Below are 18990 nucleotides of genomic sequence, written 5' to 3' on the forward strand. Positions count from 1 at the left end.
ATGACCTCACCCAAGCTCAATTGGCTCCTCAACGCCATCCCTACATCATGAACTTTGGTCTGCTGACATCCAGGAGGGACAATCCAACTAGGTAGTTGTGTGCTTTTAATCATCTCCCTTCGTAGAGGTCCTGCTCACTCAGACTCCGTTGTTCCGTCACCTACGAAATCTGAGACCTACTTTGACACTAGACGAGGAATGGCTTCGGCGGCCCAGCAAGGCCATTGATGATACGCTCCGAGTCCTTCTGAGACGGTCAGCGGAACATGAGCGACCTGCGAAAGAAGTGGGCCAAAGCAAGAATTAGCACGGCCATGCATGCCATGGCACCGCCTCCGCCACTGGCCGACTCCATCTGCGAGGCTGACGAGGACCGCTTCGGCTCTGGCTCGGTGCCCAACACACCGCAGGACGATGACTCGTCGTCGGCCTCGTCTATGTCATCTACAGGAACCGTCATTCCTTCACCGGGCAGAGCACTGTTTGCTAGGCCGCAGGGGTATTCCTCCCTCAGTCCCAGCATTACATCACTGAAGAGACAGAGGAAAGCCTAACACGAGAAAACAGTCTTCCCGGCCGCTCCCTCGACCCCATCCCCTGGACGACTTACTTTGAGCGGGAGCTCTTACTCCGGTCGCCTGACGGCTCCATCACCTACCACGCCTACCTCACCTCGCCCACCCCGTCCTCGGGGCGAGGCAACCCCCCCGGCCCGCTCTTTGTCACCCATCACGGCGCAGGAAGCTCGGGTCTGTCATTTGCGGTGCTCAGCGCAGAGATTCGGAAGCGCCTGCCGTCGGCAGGGATTCTGTCGCTAGACGCGCGCGGGCATGGGCTGACTACCACCCACCACTCCGCTTCATCTACCCTCGCCATCCATGGCGAGGAAGCAACAGAAGGAGGAAATGGGAAAGTGGAAGACCTCAGTCTCCCCACCCTCGCCGCTGACCTCCTCGCTGTTATAACTCTGACCCAGTCCGCCATGCACTGGCCTACACTACCGCCCATCTTACTAGTAGGGCACTCACTTGGCGGCGCAGTAGTGACGGAACTGGCTTGCTCTCTGGCAAGAAGCAGCACCACTACCACCAACATCAGCAAAGCACCAGCCTCCATGGAAACCACCACGTCCGGGCCAAGTGGAGGCACAGGTAGCAGAGACGACACAAGCACAGCCACAAAAGTAGACCTCCTGGGCTACGCCGTCCTGGACGTCGTCGAAGGCTCGGCGCTTGACGCACTGCAGAGCATGCACGCGTACCTGGCGACGCGCCCCGCCGGGTTCGACACGCTGCGCGACGCTGTCGAGTGGCATGTGCGGTCGCGGACTGTGCGCAACGCCATCAGCGCGCGGGCGAGCGTGCCCGGGTTGCTTGTCCATCAGGGACAACCACCACCACAAGCACATGAACAGCAAGCGGGGGTTGTTGGAGATGATGGTGAGGAACAAATGGTTGAGGAGGAAGACGGGCTTGTTGCAGAGAGCGGAATTGTAAACGGCAGCGGAACGGGGAGAAAGGGCATTAGCAAACCGTGGCGGTGGCGGACGGACCTGGCCGAGACGCAGCCCTTCTGGGAGGGGTGGTTTGGCGGGCTGAGCAAGAAGTTCCTTTCTGGCAAGGGCGGCAAGATGCTGTTGCTGGCCGGGACGGATCGGCTCGACACCGAGTTGACAATTGGGCAGATGCAGGGTGAGTCTCTTCGGAACATTCTCCCATCCTATATACCCTAGGGCACGGTTACTGACGGAAACAGGCAAGTATGCGCTGCAGGTGTTTCCCGAGGCGGGACACTTCATCCACGAGGACCTACCCGAGAAGACGGCGATGGCGCTGGTTGACTTTTACCGCAGGAATGACAGGAGCGCGCTGGTGCTGCCGCCCAAGGTGTCTGAGTTGTTGGCGCAGGGTAAGAGGGTGTAAGATGTGCCGAGGGATAGCTGAGCCATCCTTACGATGATTGGTATACATGTGTTCGTACATGCGGTAGATCCGGAAAGAGTAAGATACCACACGACTTGCCATATATGGAGGAGGGCTCGTGGTGAGATGATGAGATGAAATTGTATCGTGTCTAGTATATAAGTTCTATTTTCTCAGACCCGCACCAGGATATCGTTCCAAGCCCACCCCGTGAAAATGCCATGCCCGTACGCCAACCGACCGCTGTAAGATGCAAAGAGAATGCTCACTTTATACCGCAATCGACGCAGGTGCAGCGACAGGAGTAGGATCAGCGACCTCGACTCTCTTCGCCGACTGCTCTTTGTCCACACTCCCTTCCCTCTTCCTCTTGTTAGACTCCTGCTTCCCTTGCTGCTGCCGACCCTTCTGCTGACCCTTTTGTTTATTTTTTTGCTTGGGCTCGGGCTTCACCTCAAACTCGCCCAACCCCAACACCCTGTCGGTCTCCCGCGCCATCTCCTTCATCCCCTCGTGGCCCAGCGCCTGCATAAAATCGACGTACGACCTGCACTTGTGAATCTCCTTGTACTCGGGCGCCTTCCCGGGAATCATCTGCGTCAACAAAAACTTGGTGTTGGCGATCTTGTTCTCCACCTCCATGGCGAACCGCAGATAGCTCTCCACGGCCTCCTGCCACGTCGCCATGCCGCCGTCAGCGCCGCTCCGGAAACAGCTCGGGTTCTTCTCGGCCGCCGTCGCGATCATAGCGCCATCCACCCCAAACTCTCTAATCAACCCCTCCGCATGGTCCCGGTTCTCCACATCCCCGTTCATAACGCACGCCACCCCGGCCTCGCGGCACACATCGGCAATCATCCTCAACTGTCCGCGGATCGCCCGCTCCCGCGGCCGCATCGGCGTCGTCCGGCAGTGCACCGTCAGCCCTGTGATCCCCGTCGCCACAAGCCTCCTCACCAGCGCCTCCGTCTCCGCGGCCGTCTCTAGCAGCCGGATCTTGACGCTGATGCCGACGCCAAACTCGTGCGTGATCTCCCGCACCAGGGCCTCCAGGATCCCCGCGAGCTTCTCGGGCGTCCTGAGCAGCGCCGCGCCCATGCCGCCCAGCACGCTGAACGGCTTGGGACAGCCGGCGTTGACGTCGATGCCCGCCACGTCGGGCGCGACGAAGCGGGCGGCGGCTACGGCGCGCGCCGCGTCCGACGTGCCGAGCTGGAAGACGAGTTTGGCCTTCTCGCGGACAGGGTCGATGCGGTAGATGACCGACTCGGCGACGCCGCCGTCGCTAGCGGCTGGGCTGTGCGAGTGCGATGGCTGCCGCGTGTACTCGACCATGTGGGTGCGCGGGTTGATCCGGCGCGCCGCGCCGATGAGGGAGTGGTCTATTGTTTCGGGGCCTGTGGGACACAAAACGGTGTTAGTGTGGAGTTGGTATTGGACGGCGGTGGTGGTGGTGGCTGAGAGACGGTTGGACAGGGCAAATGGCAACGTACCCCAAACAAGGTCGGCGCCGTAGTGCAGAGCGAGGAGACGCGATGGGAGTTCGCCGGATCGGACCATGGGGGCGAGCACGAGCTTGCCTCGGTAGTCGACGCCGCGGGGCGGGATGGGCACGCGCGGGAGCATGGTCGGCGCCAGCGTGTGTGGTGTGACGGATGCAGTTGCAGTCGCAACTTCAGCTGCTGTTTCCTGTGTGGCCGCCATGGTGCTGACAGTTTGTATTCCTCGCAGAAAGCGGGCTGCTGCCCGAAACATCACGGCGTTGAGCGAGGGGAAGGGATGATCGCCTCGAAAACCTAATCGCCAGAAGTGGAGGATGCCGATAAGAAATGGGACACTGGCTGTCCCACTTTTCTGGGCCAGTAAAATGTATCGGCCTCACTTACTGCCAAGAGAGCCTGCTCGCAAGCACCTCTCGGGTGAGGCAGTGAGTGCGTAGTCCAAATATTGTATGCAAAAATAATCTGCTCAACTACTCCTTCTATCAGATTGGTCGGTTGAGATATATCAGCTGGAGCTAAGCTTGTAGGCCATTTTAATATTATACACCGTTTTAGCAGGTTGAAAATAACTATTCTAATTAGACTCCTTATTAAAATAAGATTGAAAACTTGACTATAAAATATATTCACTCACGAAACTCTGTTCCAAGACAAAACCCTAAGGAGACACGACGGCCTCAGCAGAGCGAAGAGTTCACTGTTGATCCAGATTCGAACCGGGGCCATAGGCCTTCGGGCTTTCTTATTCGAAAGGAGAGTCCCAGAGGTACTGACGCCTATATGCGAGTGTGGAGAGGGGCGAGAGACTGTCGAACACCTTGTGATGTGGTGCTTGGCCCCACCGTTGACTCGAAGATGGGAGAGAGCCGAACTCAGAACGCGAAGGGACTTTTATTCTGTCCTACAGGGAATCAGTCCCAAAGCTGCACGGCTAACGGGGAGGATCCTGGACTGGCTGATGGACTCGGGGAAACTGCCGATGTACGGTCTGGCCAGGAGGCTGGAGCTGGAGCTCGCAGTCTGATACCCTTTCCTTCGAAGGCCAAGAGGCCTTCCCACTTTGTATTCGCAGGATCGCACACTGATCGTTTCCTTGATTGCCGATATGGGTTTTTCACCCGGCCCACGAGGGCGCGGTTTTCCTGTATAGTAAGTTGTTGAAGGTCCGGCACGCCCTGGGGCACAGCGGTGTAGGAATAATAATAAATATATTCACTGTATAGATCATATCAAGTATCTGTATTTTCCTACTTTATAATAGTTGAGAAACTTACTAAGAGCTAAGCTGAATTAGATTATTATTATTATCATCCCTACTCTGCTCTGCTCTAGGGCTCGTATGACGGAAAGCGCACCCTGGACTCATGCTCTCATCGGTGGGTCATCGGTGGGTGGCCTGTACGACCACTTATCTTTCCCGTGTCGCAGACGCATATCCTGTATACTCTCCCTCTTCCTTTCCTTAGCTTTCGATTAGCAGAATTGAGTCGGCATTTGCAGTGCCTAGTGCCTCGCCCTGATGCCACTTGTCTCTCACAGCACTCATGTAATAAATCCAGGACTTCATGTTTCTAGAGTTGCTCTTACATTGCCGCGAGCGATGAATTTGAACCTCAGCTGATACCACCACACGAAACGCCGTCTGCCCTCAGGCTGCCGCTGTCCTAGGATATCACCCTTCATCCTCAGAGCTTGGCATCCCTCACCGGGCTGTACTCAACCTTATTCGTGCACGTCCCGACGCTGTCCAATTCAACTTCGACCACATCCCCATCCTTCAACCACACCTGCGGGTTCCGTCCCATTCCAACACCTTGCGGCCTGTCCAATCCGGTGCGATACCCTGATCAGCATCCCATTATGTGGAAAACGAAACCCAAGACAAAAACAAAAAAAAGAGGGCTACTCACGTCCCTGTAAAGATGACATCCCCCGGCATCAGCGTGGTCCCCTGACTCAGAAACGCAATCGTCTTGGCCACGCCAAAAATCATATCCGCCGTCGTGCTCTCCTGCACCGTCTCGCCATTGACCCGCGTCCGGATGCCGAGACGCTGGGGATTGGGGATCAGGTCGCGGCTCACGATGCCTGGCCCGAACGGCGCCCACCCGTCGAACCCCTTACCCAGGCTCCACTGCCCGCCGCCCAGCTTGAGCTGCCAGTCGCGGTGCGACACGTCGTTGCCGACCGCGTAGCCCAGCACGTGGTCGAGCGCCTCGGACTCTGCCACGTCGGCGCAGGGCTTGCCGATGATGGCGACGAGCTCGCACTCGTAGTCCAGCCCCGTGTGCTGCTGGGCCAGCGGGTGGATCGGGATTGGGTCGGTTGGGCCAGTCAGCGAGGTCGCGGGTTTGTACTGCGAATTTTTTGGTTAGGATATGCCATGCCCCTTCCGTACAACAACTGTCTTGGTAAGGGCAATTGAGGACTGGCGGGAAGCTTACGAAGACCACGGGGTACTCCGGGATGGGCATCTTGGACTGCTTGAGGTCAGCCGGGTTCCATTTCAATGCTGGAGGGTATCTATGGGGAGGGAGAATGCGCACCTCCTTTGCATGGGCGGCGTAGTTCAGGCCCAGACAGCGCACCGTCCGCACGTCCTCGGGGGCGAGGGGTGCCAGAAGCATGCGGATGTCGGCCACCTGGTCAGTCACAATGTGCTGCCCAAAGATGTCGCCCTGGACGACGCGGGCCTGGCGGGCCTTGCTGACATCGGTGACGCCGCGTGGAAGGATAGCGTCACCGTAGTAGGTGCGGCCGTCCCGGGCCAGGAAGCGGACGAGGCGCTGGGGCTGTCAGCGTGCTGTCTCGCATTGTCCCCGTCTGATGAGTGGTGTTGTAACAGAACTCACTGAGAATGTAGGCATCGTGATGGGTGGGCGTCAACGAAATTGGCGAGTTTCTGACAGTACAGGACACTCTGAAGTAGGAATATGTGCTCCTTTATATAGCGAGACCAAAGATGCCGATGGCGGAGATATCTCGCAGTTATACAACCGGTTCCGTACAAGCCAATATTGTTAGAACTGACTGTTTTGTAGCTTTGTGGGGAAGCTGCTGGGGGATCGTCTCATATACCGGTAACTCCGCCGTGGGAGTTTCCTCTCTTTAGATGCTTGTCCTACATATTGCAGTTCTATCCGGCACTTTAACTCCAGTCGTTGATGAAGGTGAGTAAGATGTCGAGCTTTCGGGTTAATTATTCCACCAGCCAGAGTGGTTACTGTTACCCCTGCTTTCCGTAACTCTCGGCGTTCGGCTCGGAGGCTGAGTGACTTATAACGGCTCAAACGGATAGCATTAGCTCGGCCATGTAATGGCAACAATTTGATAGGTCAAAAGACTAGGCCTGGTTCAGGGACCAAAAGCTACCCAAGTACGGATCTCCCTACCAAAAAGTTTACCACTGCCAAGCGGAACCTCTGTGATGTTAAGGCGGTGAGGCAAGGATTTTGATAGGGACCTCCGTACAAGTACCTATTTATGTACGTACCTCATCCACGGACACCCAGCTAGAAGATATCTTTTCGCTCATTTGACTTATCCCAACTTGCCGAAAGCTGTGAGCATACAGAACACAATACGTCCCTCATTCAGCAGATCGTCAAGGAGCATGAATGTCCATAATCGTCCTCACAACAAACAGCAGGCAAGAATGGCCTTTTTGCTGCACGCATAGTTATAGCACGCAGCTCGGTAGGGGAGGAATACCTAGGTAAGGTTCTACGTATTGGCCAGGTTGAACCAGGCCATGTCAGCGACATTACGGCATTAGTTCGAATAGGGGCCAAGGTAAATGGCTGGTTTCGAGGCTGGCTGGGAATTTGACGCGGAAGCATCGGATTCTAAACCGCCGCGTGACTCACAGCCCAGATGAGAGCACCACACAGGACATGAGGATGAATCAGGAAGAAGAGGCGCCAGATGGACATAATCAGGTTGATCTAAAGGATCACCATGATGGACCATGTCGAGGGAGCCTGCTCTACCGCGCAGACTTACAGCGTCAACATATTTGTTGGAGTTGAATTAGGGGCCATCTCTAAAACAAACTCACACAAAAGCATGTAACAGATAGCGGAGCCACATACCGGGTAACTCGACAATAACATCCCTCAGACGAACATCCCTCAGACCCTGCCGACCCTACTAGCCTGACAAAAGAAGCTGGATCGATTGATCTATGTCTACCCACCCGCCCCCTACAGTACAGTTCCTATGCTGGGCTCGGATCGCCAGCACCGATTATAATACACTGAACCCGGGCGCCTCTGCTTCCTCTCCTCTTCCCTCCTCCCTTACTCCACGCGCAACAACCGCACTCCTTTTCTCCTGTTCTCTGACCCCCATCCTTTAAAAGTTCCTGCTCATATCGGCCCTAATCCTCGCATAGTCAAAGAGACCCTCGATGCTGCCAACAGCGCTGACGGCGACGTCCTGGTCCCAGAGCTTCCGGTTGGCAAACTCCATGACGTCCTTCTCGGTGATGGCGTCGATGATGCGCTCGATCTCGCCGGGGCTCATGCGGCGGCCGGTGGTGACGATCTGCCGGCCAATGTCCTCGGCCACGGCGGTCGTGCCGTCGAGCGACAGGAGGATGGACGCCTTGAGCTGGGCCTTGGCGCGCTCAACCTCGGCCTCGGTCACGTTGCCCGACAGCCGCGACCACTCGCGCAGGGCAAAGTGCACCAGGTCGTCGATGTTCCCAAGGTTCTCGGTAACCATGTAGATACCCCAGAGGCTGCGACCGCGCTTATTAGCATATACTCGACGGCCAGCAAAGAAAATCAGTTGCGCAACGCCCAGGGGCAAACCTACCCAGTGTCGCTGTAGCTGGTGGAAAAGCTCATGTAGCTGTTGGCCAGGTTGTTCTGGTGGACAATCCCGCTGAGCCTGCTGCCCTGGTGGGGGGCATTGCCGAGGGCCTTGTCATAGTTGCCGACAATGGCCTGGGCGACGAGGGCGGTGAAGTAATCGGGGTCATTCCAGCTGACACCCTCGACCGCGATAGCGATGTTGGCGGTCGGGATGGTATCATCGCGATAACGGACGTCGGATCCGATAAAATCGGGCTTCTTCTTGGACAAAAGGTATGCGCTGGTCTCGGGGGCCTTGGACGGGAGCTTGGAGAAGTACTTGTCGGCCATCTCGACGAGCTGCTGGTGGGGGACGCCACCAGCACCAACGAGGACCATGCGGTCAGCCGTGTAGTTGTTCTTGATGTAGTTGACGAGCTCGGTCCGGGTGATGTCGCGAATGTTCTCGCGGGGGCCGAGGATGGTGCGGCCCAGGGGCTGGTTCGCGTAGGCGGTGGCATGTAGATGGTCGAAAACAACCTCCTCGAGCTGCTTCTCCACTTCCTCCGACTCGCGCAGGATCACGTCGCGCTCCCGCTCAATGGCGGCCTCGTCGAGCCTCGAGTTCTGAAGAATGTCTTGCAAGATGTCGACACACTGGGGGACGTCCTCGTTGAGGGCCTTGGCGAAGTACACGGTGTTTTCGCGCTGTTCCCCATGGTTAGCGGCAGGTCGAGGCTTGAACCTTCACAGTCATGGACGAACCGAGGTGTAGGCGTTGAGGTGGGCGCCCATGTTCTCGATCTCAAGCTCCAGTTGCTGCTGCGTCCGCTTCGACGTGCCCTGTCCAGGAGCGAAAACGGTCAGCGCGAGTCCCAGATTCCGTCTCCAGCAATGGCGCGCGGGTCCGTACCTTGAAGGCAAGATGCTCGAGGAAGTGAGCGGTGCCGTTGGTCTCTTCGGTCTCGGCGCGAGAGCCGGCATCGATCCACATGCCGACCGTCGAGGTCTGGGCATAGGGCGAGTACTGAGTGGCGACCTGGAGAGGGAGCAATTCAAGTCAGCGACCAAGCTAGGGAGGACCAATTGGTGACGAGCGGGCGGGAGCTCACCGTCAGGCCATTCTTGAGTGTTGTCGTCTCGGTTTTGATGGCGGGCGAGTGGTGAGGTGTTGCGAGGCCTCGCCTAAACGGCACAGAAAGCCCTCCTGCACGGCCGCGAAGGCCCTGGGCGAGGTTCAGAGCGAGTCTCCGGGACGCCATGGAGGTGGAGGATGTGGGAGAGGGAGGGGTGTATGTGGAAAATGAGCGGTTTGAAGGGAAGGTCTGGCTTCCTCGCTTGCTTCAAAAAACCATGGTATGCACCGTATTTTTGCCTCACTTCCCAGGCACTCTCGGGAACGCCCGGGCCAAATCCGGCTGCGAAGCTTCCAGGTTCCGTCACGTGGAAGCAGGTGCCATACAGCTCTCTTGGCATTTCATCATCAGCGGCGACTCGACGAGCTCAACCCAAACCCTGCTTTGAAACTCACTGATCAATGTATCATGGCCATCCGCGGAGCTTTGGGTCCCCACCATGGCCTCTGCGGAACGAGGTCCCTCGGTCCTTGCAAGCAACAAACCACATCTCTTTTCCTACTATAGCCTGCCGGCTACGATTTATTTCCCTGCGCACATAGAATCAGGATGGTTCTCCAGTTAGACAAAAAGCAACAACCCGAATTTAGAAACGCTTCGCTGTGTACAGTGCCACCTCATCAGGATTAGAGATTGCCGTCCATAAGCATCTGGTATCCCACTTTCACGCTTCCAGTTACATACCATCACACGCCGGCAAACGTTTCGCCCACGAGCTCTCCGCCACACACGGCCGCCCTTTCCCGCTCGCTCAGCGCCCGGCTCCACAACCTCAACTCCGCAGCCGACACATTCGACTCCCTCATCCACCTCCTCAAGTCAACAAGCCGCCCATCATCATCCCCGTCCCCGTTCCCGTCCCCCCCACCACCACCACCGCCACCAACAACGACCACATCCCCCCCAGGCCTCTCCACACTGACGAAGCCTCCTTCCTTGATAATATTCTGCTGCCCCTTCCCGCGCGACAGCATGCCGAACCTCAGCCCGACCTCGGTTACCGTAACAATAATACTGATAACGATGAGGATGATGATGATCCAGGTGATGTGGCTCATCTTTGCGTCGGCGACGCTGTCGGCCAAGATGTCGGCCAGGTCCAGGAACACGCGGCAGCGCTCGTTGAGCACCTTGATGCGCGGGTCGATCTCGAGGTACTCGCGGACGGCGACGTAGAGCGGGTGCAGCGTCGGCTCCGAGTCCCAGAAGAAATTGGGCACGTCAAGGATGTTGGACGACAGGTTGATGTCGACGCGGCTCTTGAAAAGGCGGCCGAGGATCTTGACGATCTCGGTGCGCGTCAGGTTCAATTCGCCCGTGAGGGCGAGGCGTTTGGGAACGTGCTGCGCGTCGAGCATGGTCTCGGACATGCGCTCCTCAAAGAAGCAGAGCTTGGTGCTCTGCGCGATGGCGTGGCTGATGGCGAGTTTGACCATGTGGTCTGACCGGGGGAGGAGTGTGATCATGTCGTTGAAGACGCGCGGGCGTTTGACGTCGGCGCTGTATTCAAAGTGGAATTCCTCGGTCTCGAAGTCATCCTCATCTAGCGCCCGCGTAGCTAGGGAGACGCCGGTTTCGTTCTCGGCAAAGGTCAGGTCCGCCAGAAGGTCCTTCTCCTGGTGCTCGGTGAAGTTCCAAAAGACGACCACTCCGTACGAAAAGACAAACATCTCGCCAAAGTGCTTCGCATCGGGGACGAGCTGGTTGATCGGGTTGACGGTCACACGAGCTGCATCGGCGACGGCGTCGGTGGAAGGCGAGTGCTCGAGGGCGTCCGGGGCGCTAGTCACTTGCTGCAACAGCGGCGCAGTGTTTGGGCTGCCCCCCAGCCCCTGCGAACCGTACGAGTACTCGTCCCAAAAGCCCTCGTGCTCGTCTCTTCGCTCGCTGCGCTCAATCTCGAGGTCCAACACCGTCTTGCCTGTCCCCGGCGTCTTCAATATCGGGCGGCTCCTCAGCCGGTATCCGTCGACGCCCGGCAGTAGCGGCAGGTGGTATCCTGCATAGAGACAATCGTCGTATATCTTTGTCTTGGCCTCGTGCTTTGTCTTTACGAAGTCGGCGGTCGCCTTGATCTTGTAGGCCTGGGCTGTGCAGTAAGCCGTCAGGCGAGACACCTTTTCTCCGCGCTGTACTTTTGGCAGACGCTCTGCGTAGCTCTTTCCACGGATGCCCCCTCTTTTCCTCAGCACGTCCAGCTCCTCGTCATTCAGCGGCCGGCTCTCGTCCTCGCCCCGCAATATCGACGCCCCCCTCGCTAGCTCGTCGTCGCTCTCGCCTTCCTCATCCCCAGCGCCGGGCGCTTCGGGCAACAGCACCAGCTTTTCGCTGATTTTGGTCGTCCGTGTGGGGACAATCTGCTGGCCAGTCCGGGCGGACGCGAGAGTCGGCAGACCGCCGCCTTGGCTTGTGCGACGCATGGCCATGGCGCGTACCGGGCGATGATGGGCTGGATTCCCCCTAGGCTGGCCCGAGGGTATGTCAGACGAATACTGCAGCACATTGTCGACGGATACGAGGCGGGTGCTCAGGCGCGCGGGGCCGGCCACACCTCGTTGAGGACCTGCTCGGGATGCGGGGCGCTCGCGGGAATCTGTCACCTAGCGGAAACAAGACGATGTCAACTGGAGACTGGTACGACGGGGAAAGGGAGGTCGGTTCTGCATACCAGGACCGAGGGGCCTCGTTTCGCAGAGGCCATGGTGGGTGGGAGATGCGGGATATCGAGGATTCGGGATGTCGATCAATTGACTCTCAGGGGAGGGTTTATTAGGATGAGACGAGGGGTCGGCGCTCCGTCCGCGCTGGAGTGCGTGGCGTGTAGTTAAGTCCGTACACGGTGGTGACTACTAATGTAGTGGTGTTGCTTTGATATTCCATGTGCAGTAGTACTCTTTGCCGTCATCACCATCATTTACCGTCGGGTTAGAATCGTCAGAATTGCAACCGAGCTACCACAGTAGAAGCCGGAGCCAGCCGACGTCATCTTCGACGTGGAGGCTGCGACACATTAGGGCATAACCGTATTGTACATTACATGCAGGTATCATACAGACCAAGTTGGGCATTTAATGGTTGGTTCGCTACCATGCTAGGAGCGTACGGGATGGAAACGATTTTGGACCCAATGCGCATTACCTTCGTAGTACACATAAGGTATGGTAAGGAAGAGCGTTTTAGCATTACCGGTAACTGTACCCGGAGATTACTTCGGTATCAGCCCCATCAGCCAGCCCGTGAAGAAAAGCTTTGAGATTGCGAACAGCATGTGACAGCTTCATACAGCAATCTCGAAACTCAACACACGCCATGCTCTACGACCTCAACATCGCCTGGTCGCCAGGCACGCCCTCTGCCGAGCTAGAACGCACCCTCAAGTTTGCCAAAACCCTCGGCTACGATGTAGTCGCCCTCAACCACACCATCTCGGGGCCAATTCCAACCCAACCGACGCCCATCACAAACCCAGTCCCACAACTCACCCCTCCACACCCATCCTACCCCGGCGGCGCAACAATACCAGAACCAACAAAAACAACAACAATAACAACAACAGCAAAAACCAATCTCCCTACCAACGCTTCCTCCGCCCTACCCCCGTCCTCCAAATCCAAGTCCAACTCCCCCTCCTCCTCGCAGTCCCTCCCGACAGTCCTCCGCCGCGCAACCCTCACGATAACCGACCCGTCCACAACAAACTATCGCCTCCCCGACTACGCGCGCGCGTACGACCTCCTCGCGCTCCGCCCGACCTCGGACAAATCCTTCTCCTGGGCCTGCCTCTCCACCACCGACCCGCCGGCGCTCGTCTCGCTGGACCTGAGCTCGTACCTCGGCTGGCACATCCACCACCGCACGGCCATGGCAGCGGTGCAGCGCGGCGTACGGTTCGAGATTTGTTATTCGCAGACTCTTGCTTTTCCTCAGAATGATATCAGCGGGGGAGGGGGAGCGGGGGTGGATGCGGCGAGGCGGAGGGCGAATTTCATTGGGAATGTGCAGTCGCTGATCCGGGCGACCAAGGGTCGCGGGGTGGTCATCAGCAGCGAGGCGCGCGGGGCGCTGGGCTTGCGGGGGCCGGCGGACGTGGTGAATCTACTGGCGGTGTGGGGTTTGGGGCCGGAGAGAGGGTTTGCCGCGCTCGGGGAGGCGGCGAGGGCTGTGGTGGTGAACGAGGGGATTAAGAGGAGGGGGTTTAGGGGTGTTGTGGATATCGTGCGGCCTGCGGAGGGCGGGCAAGGAAAAAAAGGGGATGGGGATGGGCGTGGGCAGGAAGCGGATAGTGGAAATGTGAATGAAGCGAAGAAGCAGAAGCAGCAGCAGGGACAGCAGGGTCAAAAGAGAAAGGGTGGCGATGCTGGCGCCGGCGGAAATGCGGGCGGCCAGCAAGGGGAGATGAGCAAGAGGCAGGCAAAGAAGTTGAAGAAGGAGAGGTCCCAAGCAAAAAATACCTGATAAGCTTGGAGCCATGTACGTCTTCTTCACTTTGTACCACTACGCTATCAACGTACCGGTAGGCGTGGCATTACGATACCCCTTATAAAGATGTTGGGCTGGGAGAATGGGTATGACGAATTGGTTGAGATCCCTTTAGTAAAATACTTTGAGGAAGAAAAGAGCCGAATCCATCTGCGGCACAAGCAATCGTATATATACAATGAATCAGACTCATCTGAGTTGTCCTCCCATGTCAGCGGCACCATGGCTAAGAACAGCAACAGGAACATCATCTAAACACGACAACAAAAAGGGGTATAGTATCCACATTCATGTTTTCTTCATTTTATTACTCCGGCCCACGCACAACCGCCCCAACGGTTATAGGCGCGCTGTCGAAGTACGCTGCGCCAGATTCCCGAGGTTGAGCTGGCTCGACAGCGTCAAGCCCGAGACATTAATCGTGGGAAAGATGCCGGCTCCATTAGCAACCCCCGGCGTGGTCGGGGTCGCAGGCGGGTCCGCGGCGGATGCGATTGGGATCAGGCCGGCGCTCCCGCCAAAGGCGCCGGCGGGGTTTGACGTGGGGATCGCTGCTGGGCCATTTCCAGTAGTAGAAATGCTCAGTGTGTCGCTTAGCGAGCTGGCCAGCCCCGGAAGAGGGCCAATCGTGGTGTCAGAGATAGCGGCTGAGGCAGTAGCTAAAGTAGTGGCTGAGCTGGTATTCAAGGAAGTGGTTGAGGAGCTGGTTGGGATGGCGGTCGAGCTGTCGGACACGGGCGCGCCAGCGATGGGGTCGGACGAGGGGTTCGCAGCGCCGGGAAGAGGTGCCAGTGATGTCACAGAGAGAGTGGCGGAGAATCCCGGAGGCGTGACGAGTTCCGGCAGGTTCGCTTCTCCCTGAGTCGGGAGCGGCGCGAGGGATGACGAGGCATCGGCCGACTGTGAAACGACAGAGTCGGAAGCGATTGTTCCTGAAGCGGTTGACCCAGAAGCGGCTGTCTCGGAAGCGCTCGTCTGAGAAGCCGTAGATTGGGAAACGACTGTCTCGGACGCAGTTAACTGAGGGCCGGTTGACTGAGAAGTAGCTGGCTGGTTTCCAACCAGGCTGGTCTTTCGGGCAGCTTCAGGCACGGAGACGACGATAACACCGATGCCGCCGCTCGGAATCACCAGCGCTGGCGGTGCTGCCGAACCTGCTGCTCCACCAGGCGTGGCCGATGCCGATCCATCACTCGAGACCCAATCCACAGCTCCATTTGCCTGGCCTGGGCAGACAGTGACGGTTGAAGCGGCGGCTGTCACCGTCACCGTGACCGCGGCCGTAGCATTGATACCAGCACCCACGTCGCCGCCAGCTCCAACTGTAATAATCTGCCGTAGTGTTTCAGTGACGGTCTGAGCGGCCCCTAAGCGGTTGAACATGCTGATAAAGCCATCGGCAAGGTTGACGCTGCTGGTAGGAACCTGTTGACGCCGGTCGAATACAGCTGCCTGGGATGAACTGTAAGCTGCGTGATTCTGCTTCTATCAACGCATTCACTCACCTCAGCGAGCGAGACAGCGCCCAGAACGAGTGCTAGAGATGGCACATAGGCCCTCATCCTTCTGACCTGCACCCCGCAACGACGGTGCTTTTGGCGAACCAGTTCTCAATGCTCCAGCGGTGGTATGGATACGGGAATGATTGAGGCGTCAGGCCAGCCGTCTGTAGAAGCTGTCGATTTGGCTCTCAGATGCGTTGGACATACAGTTGAGGTGGCGACAAATACCAAACGGCAGGATAAAGTGTGACAAATGGTCTACTCGATCGATGCCAGACCTAGGTGGCTATAGACGTGGAGACGCAAAGAAAACGCAGCACTGCTGTATCGAAAGAATAGAACTTGGGGTATCGAAGTGATTATGACTGCCAAGCAGAGGAAAGAAGGGCACACCTGGGAAAGGAATGTGGTTGAAGCAAGCAGAACGCAGGAAACGACGGAATCACAGCATTATGGAAGAAGACGACGGGATGGGACGAAGGGGGCGCCATAGGTAGAAACAGCAAAAGTGCAGCTTGGGGAGTACGTTTCGAACGGGCCCCATCCACGTCCCCTTGGACGTCGCCTCTGACAGGGCAAGTCTCCAATGGTCAAAGACGTTCTAGACGCTGGCGATGTTCTCAAGGGCGACCATGTCTGGGATGCAGTCTCATGCGGGTCTCGGGAAAGCGGGTTCTGGGCTGATAAGGCTCAATGCCTTCGGGAAATTATCCATCTTGTGGCATGGGATGATGATGCGGAGCGTGGTTGCGGCTGCTCGCGGCTGGTGCGTCGCACGCCACGAAGGGGCGTGAGACGAACCCCAGACGGCTTGTGTCAGAGGTCGGCCCACTCGAAACGGGCCACTGCGTGAGCGCAGCAGGGGGGCCTTAGCCCACAGGTAGCTGCATCAAAACCGCCCAGTGTCCCGTGACGACCTTGGAATTGAATATGGCCTGATGTGGGTGTCAACGACCTTCTCGGCGCCATGCTCGATCCTCTGGTGATGCCGTGATGGTAATTGATGGATGTGATGAAATCGACTTCGGGGATTTTGGCCTGCAGCTCCACATACCCACAACAGGTGCGGGCAGCCCCGCATTTTCTCCATTTACAGTAACACGGCCCGACGGCATGGTCCGGGGAGTTGATGCGCATCGTCGAGCTGGCAAATGAAAACAAGAACAATTGACTCAGAACTCGAAGAAGAATGAATGGATGACAAAAGGATAGAACTGGCAAAAGCTCACTGGGTTACTCTCTACCTCGGTGGTAGGGAGGTCCTGACGTCTGCCGGCTCCCAAAATCCGCTGACGTGGTGGAAATTTTCGGGACCAGTCGAGGAGAGAACCCCTTCTGAATCCAATGTGAAGAGATGGCAGTAGATGGGAATCGAACTGAGAACGTACAGATCTCCTCGCTACGCACCAAGGTGCTGAGTGCGCTCGGTGCCTTAGCGCGATGGCTGGTGGTCACACACGACCAGGCTGCGACCAAGGCCCGTCTCCGGAAACACAAGGCGGACTGCCGGAGAAGAATTGTCGACAGAGAAGTTATGTCTCATCTGGAGATTACCACGTTGCTGGCTGTACTGTGTTGTAATCATGCGCGGATGGACTTGGGGTAAGTTCAGTTCAGCGACGCTCAAGACGCCGGACGCCCAGCGGGGGTGGCTCCAAGATCGCCATACAAAATCGTCACCATCCTGGGAGTTTCGAATGTGATTCACAGCTCTCCAATATCTCCATCTCCACCAATATTGATGGATTCAGAGGACTGGCCGTTTATGATGAAGGGCAAGTAACAGAACCCATAATGATTACTTCATGCTTCTACTTTGGCATCGAGAGTAGAAGTCCTACGGATAGTGCACCCACCAACGCTAACCTTGAGAGATGCATCAGATCAAAGAAACACACCAAGTTTTTACGCCGCGATCACTCAACCAAGCCCCGTCGACTGCATTCAGAATCTGCCTCTGCAGGTTCCAGCGCCCATCAGCCACCCACCTGATGACCTCCTCCGAATTTTATCCCCTCAATCCAATGGGCTGATCAAGCTCCTCCTGGACGCTGCCATAGTCGGTATGGCTCGAGTCTTCCGAGTAGGCCTCTGAACCCTCGGGGATCGGGACCATGGCCGACTTGGTCCTTTGCAAAGAAGATGGTGAGCAATGCAAAATCAGCGGCAAGCGACGCAGACACGGGAAATACCATATGTGGATGGCCGTCCTCCAGTCCAGACCCTCGATGCAGCCTCCCTTGACGGCGACGACATTCTTCTCCTAGCGGTCCAACGACTCAAGTCAATAAAGCGCCTTTGAGCACAAGCTGTCGTTGGATTCCCCTGCACTTACAGGCGTCGAGTGGATCAGCCTGGTACCGCATTGCTTGCAGAAGTAACTGCACACGCGCACCGAGTCAGAGTCTGGCTCTCTGGTCGGGCACGCTCCCATTCATTCATGTCACATACCAATACAGAGTTTGGCCCAGGGAAGTCGCTCTCCTACGACAAGAAAGGTATAGTCAGACAGTGTGTCAAGACAGAGACTGTGGTCTGGGACTCACTTGTAGCAAGAGAGCAGCTCAGCATCTGGCAGCGGGAACCGTGGGAAGATGGCCGAGGTGCCAAAGGCCGAGCTTGTCTGCAGCTGGCAGTCGTGGCAGTGGCAGATGTAGAGCGCCAGGGGCTTGGGGGTGGGCGTCTTGAAGCTCACGGCTCCGCACTGGCAGCTTGCGTTCATGGTTTCTGTCTCCCTTTAGGATATAGCTCGGTAACAGACGAGGTTTGCGGGAGGCAGAAGCGGTCCAAAGTAAGCTAAGGCAGTTTAACCGAGTCTGCGATGGTTGAACTTAGGGCATAACACTCGGATTTGGGCGATCGAACCCGGGTCGCGACGGCTTCCACCGGCAGCACCTCGGTCGCTCACTCGTGTGCCGTCCCCGAAGACGGAGCTCAGGTCGCGTGTGGCAGCCTTGTCAGGCTGTAAGTGAAGAGAGACGGGGAACCGGAGGACCAATCGGATAACACCAAGCCAAGACGAGGCGATGAACATCAGAGCAGAAGAATGTGGAAGAGCCCTGAGGCCACAGTGCTTTCCAAGTGGGCGACAGCCTTGGAAATATACCCGTTTTCCTCTGACTCTTTTCCTGTCTTCCAAGTCATGACGTGAGTCACCTTGGCTTCAGAACCAGGGCATTGATTCGTGAGCGACTCAGAGACGCGTAGTCACATGACTGCCCGTTAAACGGCTTTTCAAGAAGGGATCTTCATGATGAAGGTAGCGAGGAATGTTTGGGACGGTTACTACTCCGAATCCGACGTCAACGTGGTTGCTTTCCGGTTTAGAACGGAGCTACCATGGAAGAACGACCACTCGAATCGAGTGTATTTGTACACGTATGCGTAGTGCTTCTGGTCTTCATTCGCATGCCGAAATGCGGAGCCGGATTTCCAAGGCCAGGACGTGGTCCGATCCGATATTGCACCGATCTTCTTGGCGCCGGTCGAGGTCCGGGTTGGACTTCAACATGGCCGATGGAGTTGATTCAAAGAGAGAAACATCCGTCGCAAGCCAACAGAGACCGACGTCTTGTATATTTACGAACAAGGAGCCGGCCGATCAACAGTAATGCCGCAACCGCCAGACACTTGATAGCCAACCCCTGTTTCCG

The 18990-nt window shown here is 57.1% G+C and overlaps 9 protein-coding genes across 9 annotated transcripts; 2 read left to right on the forward strand and 7 right to left on the reverse strand.

The window, feature by feature from the left end:
• The first annotated feature begins 4 nt into the window (after positions 1–4).
• On the forward strand, positions 5–2281 carry N657DRAFT_640263 (alpha/beta-hydrolase). Its single transcript, XM_062791937.1, has 3 exons — positions 5–499; positions 568–1691; positions 1756–2281. The coding sequence occupies exons 1-3, from the start codon at positions 267–269 to the stop codon at positions 1920–1922; spliced, it is 1524 nt and encodes a 507-aa protein (XP_062653378.1). The 5' UTR covers positions 5–266; the 3' UTR covers positions 1923–2281.
• On the reverse strand, positions 2062–3697 carry N657DRAFT_640264 (FMN-linked oxidoreductase). The gene is made up of 2 exons (XM_062791938.1): positions 3416–3697; positions 2062–3319 (listed from the first exon to the last, which is right to left on the reverse strand). The coding sequence occupies exons 1-2, from the start codon at positions 3624–3626 to the stop codon at positions 2193–2195; spliced, it is 1338 nt and encodes a 445-aa protein (XP_062653379.1). The 5' UTR covers positions 3627–3697; the 3' UTR covers positions 2062–2192.
• A 1375-nt stretch (positions 3698–5072) lies between these two features.
• N657DRAFT_640267 (Fumarylacetoacetase-like protein) lies at positions 5073–6748 on the reverse strand. Its single transcript, XM_062791939.1, has 5 exons — positions 6277–6748; positions 5971–6210; positions 5869–5904; positions 5335–5780; positions 5073–5245 (listed from the first exon to the last, which is right to left on the reverse strand). The coding sequence occupies exons 1-5, from the start codon at positions 6289–6291 to the stop codon at positions 5110–5112; spliced, it is 873 nt and encodes a 290-aa protein (XP_062653380.1). The 5' UTR covers positions 6292–6748; the 3' UTR covers positions 5073–5109.
• A 713-nt stretch (positions 6749–7461) lies between these two features.
• On the reverse strand, positions 7462–9488 carry N657DRAFT_587739 (uncharacterized protein). The gene is made up of 5 exons (XM_062789824.1): positions 9333–9488; positions 9134–9259; positions 8986–9063; positions 8243–8928; positions 7462–8165 (listed from the first exon to the last, which is right to left on the reverse strand). Exons 1-5 carry the CDS (start codon positions 9480–9482, stop codon positions 7778–7780), a joined length of 1428 nt encoding a protein of 475 aa, XP_062653381.1. The 5' UTR covers positions 9483–9488; the 3' UTR covers positions 7462–7777.
• Positions 9489–9836: 348 nt separating this feature from the next.
• Positions 9837–12324, reverse strand: N657DRAFT_640269 (DUF155-domain-containing protein). The gene is made up of 2 exons (XM_062791940.1): positions 12025–12324; positions 9837–11956 (listed from the first exon to the last, which is right to left on the reverse strand). The coding sequence occupies exons 1-2, from the start codon at positions 12055–12057 to the stop codon at positions 10043–10045; spliced, it is 1947 nt and encodes a 648-aa protein (XP_062653382.1). The 5' UTR covers positions 12058–12324; the 3' UTR covers positions 9837–10042.
• Positions 12325–12619: 295 nt separating this feature from the next.
• N657DRAFT_640270 (PHP domain-like protein) lies at positions 12620–14114 on the forward strand. The gene has a single exon (XM_062791941.1). The coding sequence runs from the start codon at positions 12666–12668 to the stop codon at positions 13809–13811; it is 1146 nt and encodes a 381-aa protein (XP_062653383.1). The 5' UTR covers positions 12620–12665; the 3' UTR covers positions 13812–14114.
• Positions 14115–14174: 60 nt separating this feature from the next.
• On the reverse strand, positions 14175–15397 carry N657DRAFT_677208 (uncharacterized protein; the record flags this gene model as incomplete). Its single annotated transcript, XM_062795970.1, has 2 exons — positions 14175–15287; positions 15341–15397. 2 exons carry the CDS (start codon positions 15395–15397, stop codon positions 14175–14177), a joined length of 1170 nt encoding a protein of 389 aa, XP_062653384.1.
• Positions 15398–17269: 1872 nt separating this feature from the next.
• Positions 17270–18468, reverse strand: N657DRAFT_640272 (uncharacterized protein). The gene is made up of 5 exons (XM_062791942.1): positions 17884–18468; positions 17789–17821; positions 17673–17718; positions 17530–17600; positions 17270–17466 (listed from the first exon to the last, which is right to left on the reverse strand). The coding sequence occupies exons 1-5, from the start codon at positions 18057–18059 to the stop codon at positions 17346–17348; spliced, it is 447 nt and encodes a 148-aa protein (XP_062653385.1). The 5' UTR covers positions 18060–18468; the 3' UTR covers positions 17270–17345.
• N657DRAFT_87445 (uncharacterized protein) lies at positions 18070–18489 on the reverse strand. Its single transcript, XM_062797569.1, has one exon. The coding sequence runs from the start codon at positions 18369–18371 to the stop codon at positions 18144–18146; it is 228 nt and encodes a 75-aa protein (XP_062653386.1). The 5' UTR covers positions 18372–18489; the 3' UTR covers positions 18070–18143.
• Between the last annotated feature and the right edge of the window lie 501 nt (positions 18490–18990).

The sequence above is a fragment of the Parathielavia appendiculata genome (genome assembly GCF_033297405.1).
Source record: "Parathielavia appendiculata strain CBS 731.68 unplaced genomic scaffold N657scaffold_1, whole genome shotgun sequence".
Taxonomy (NCBI): Eukaryota; Fungi; Ascomycota; class Sordariomycetes; order Sordariales; family Chaetomiaceae; genus Parathielavia; species Parathielavia appendiculata.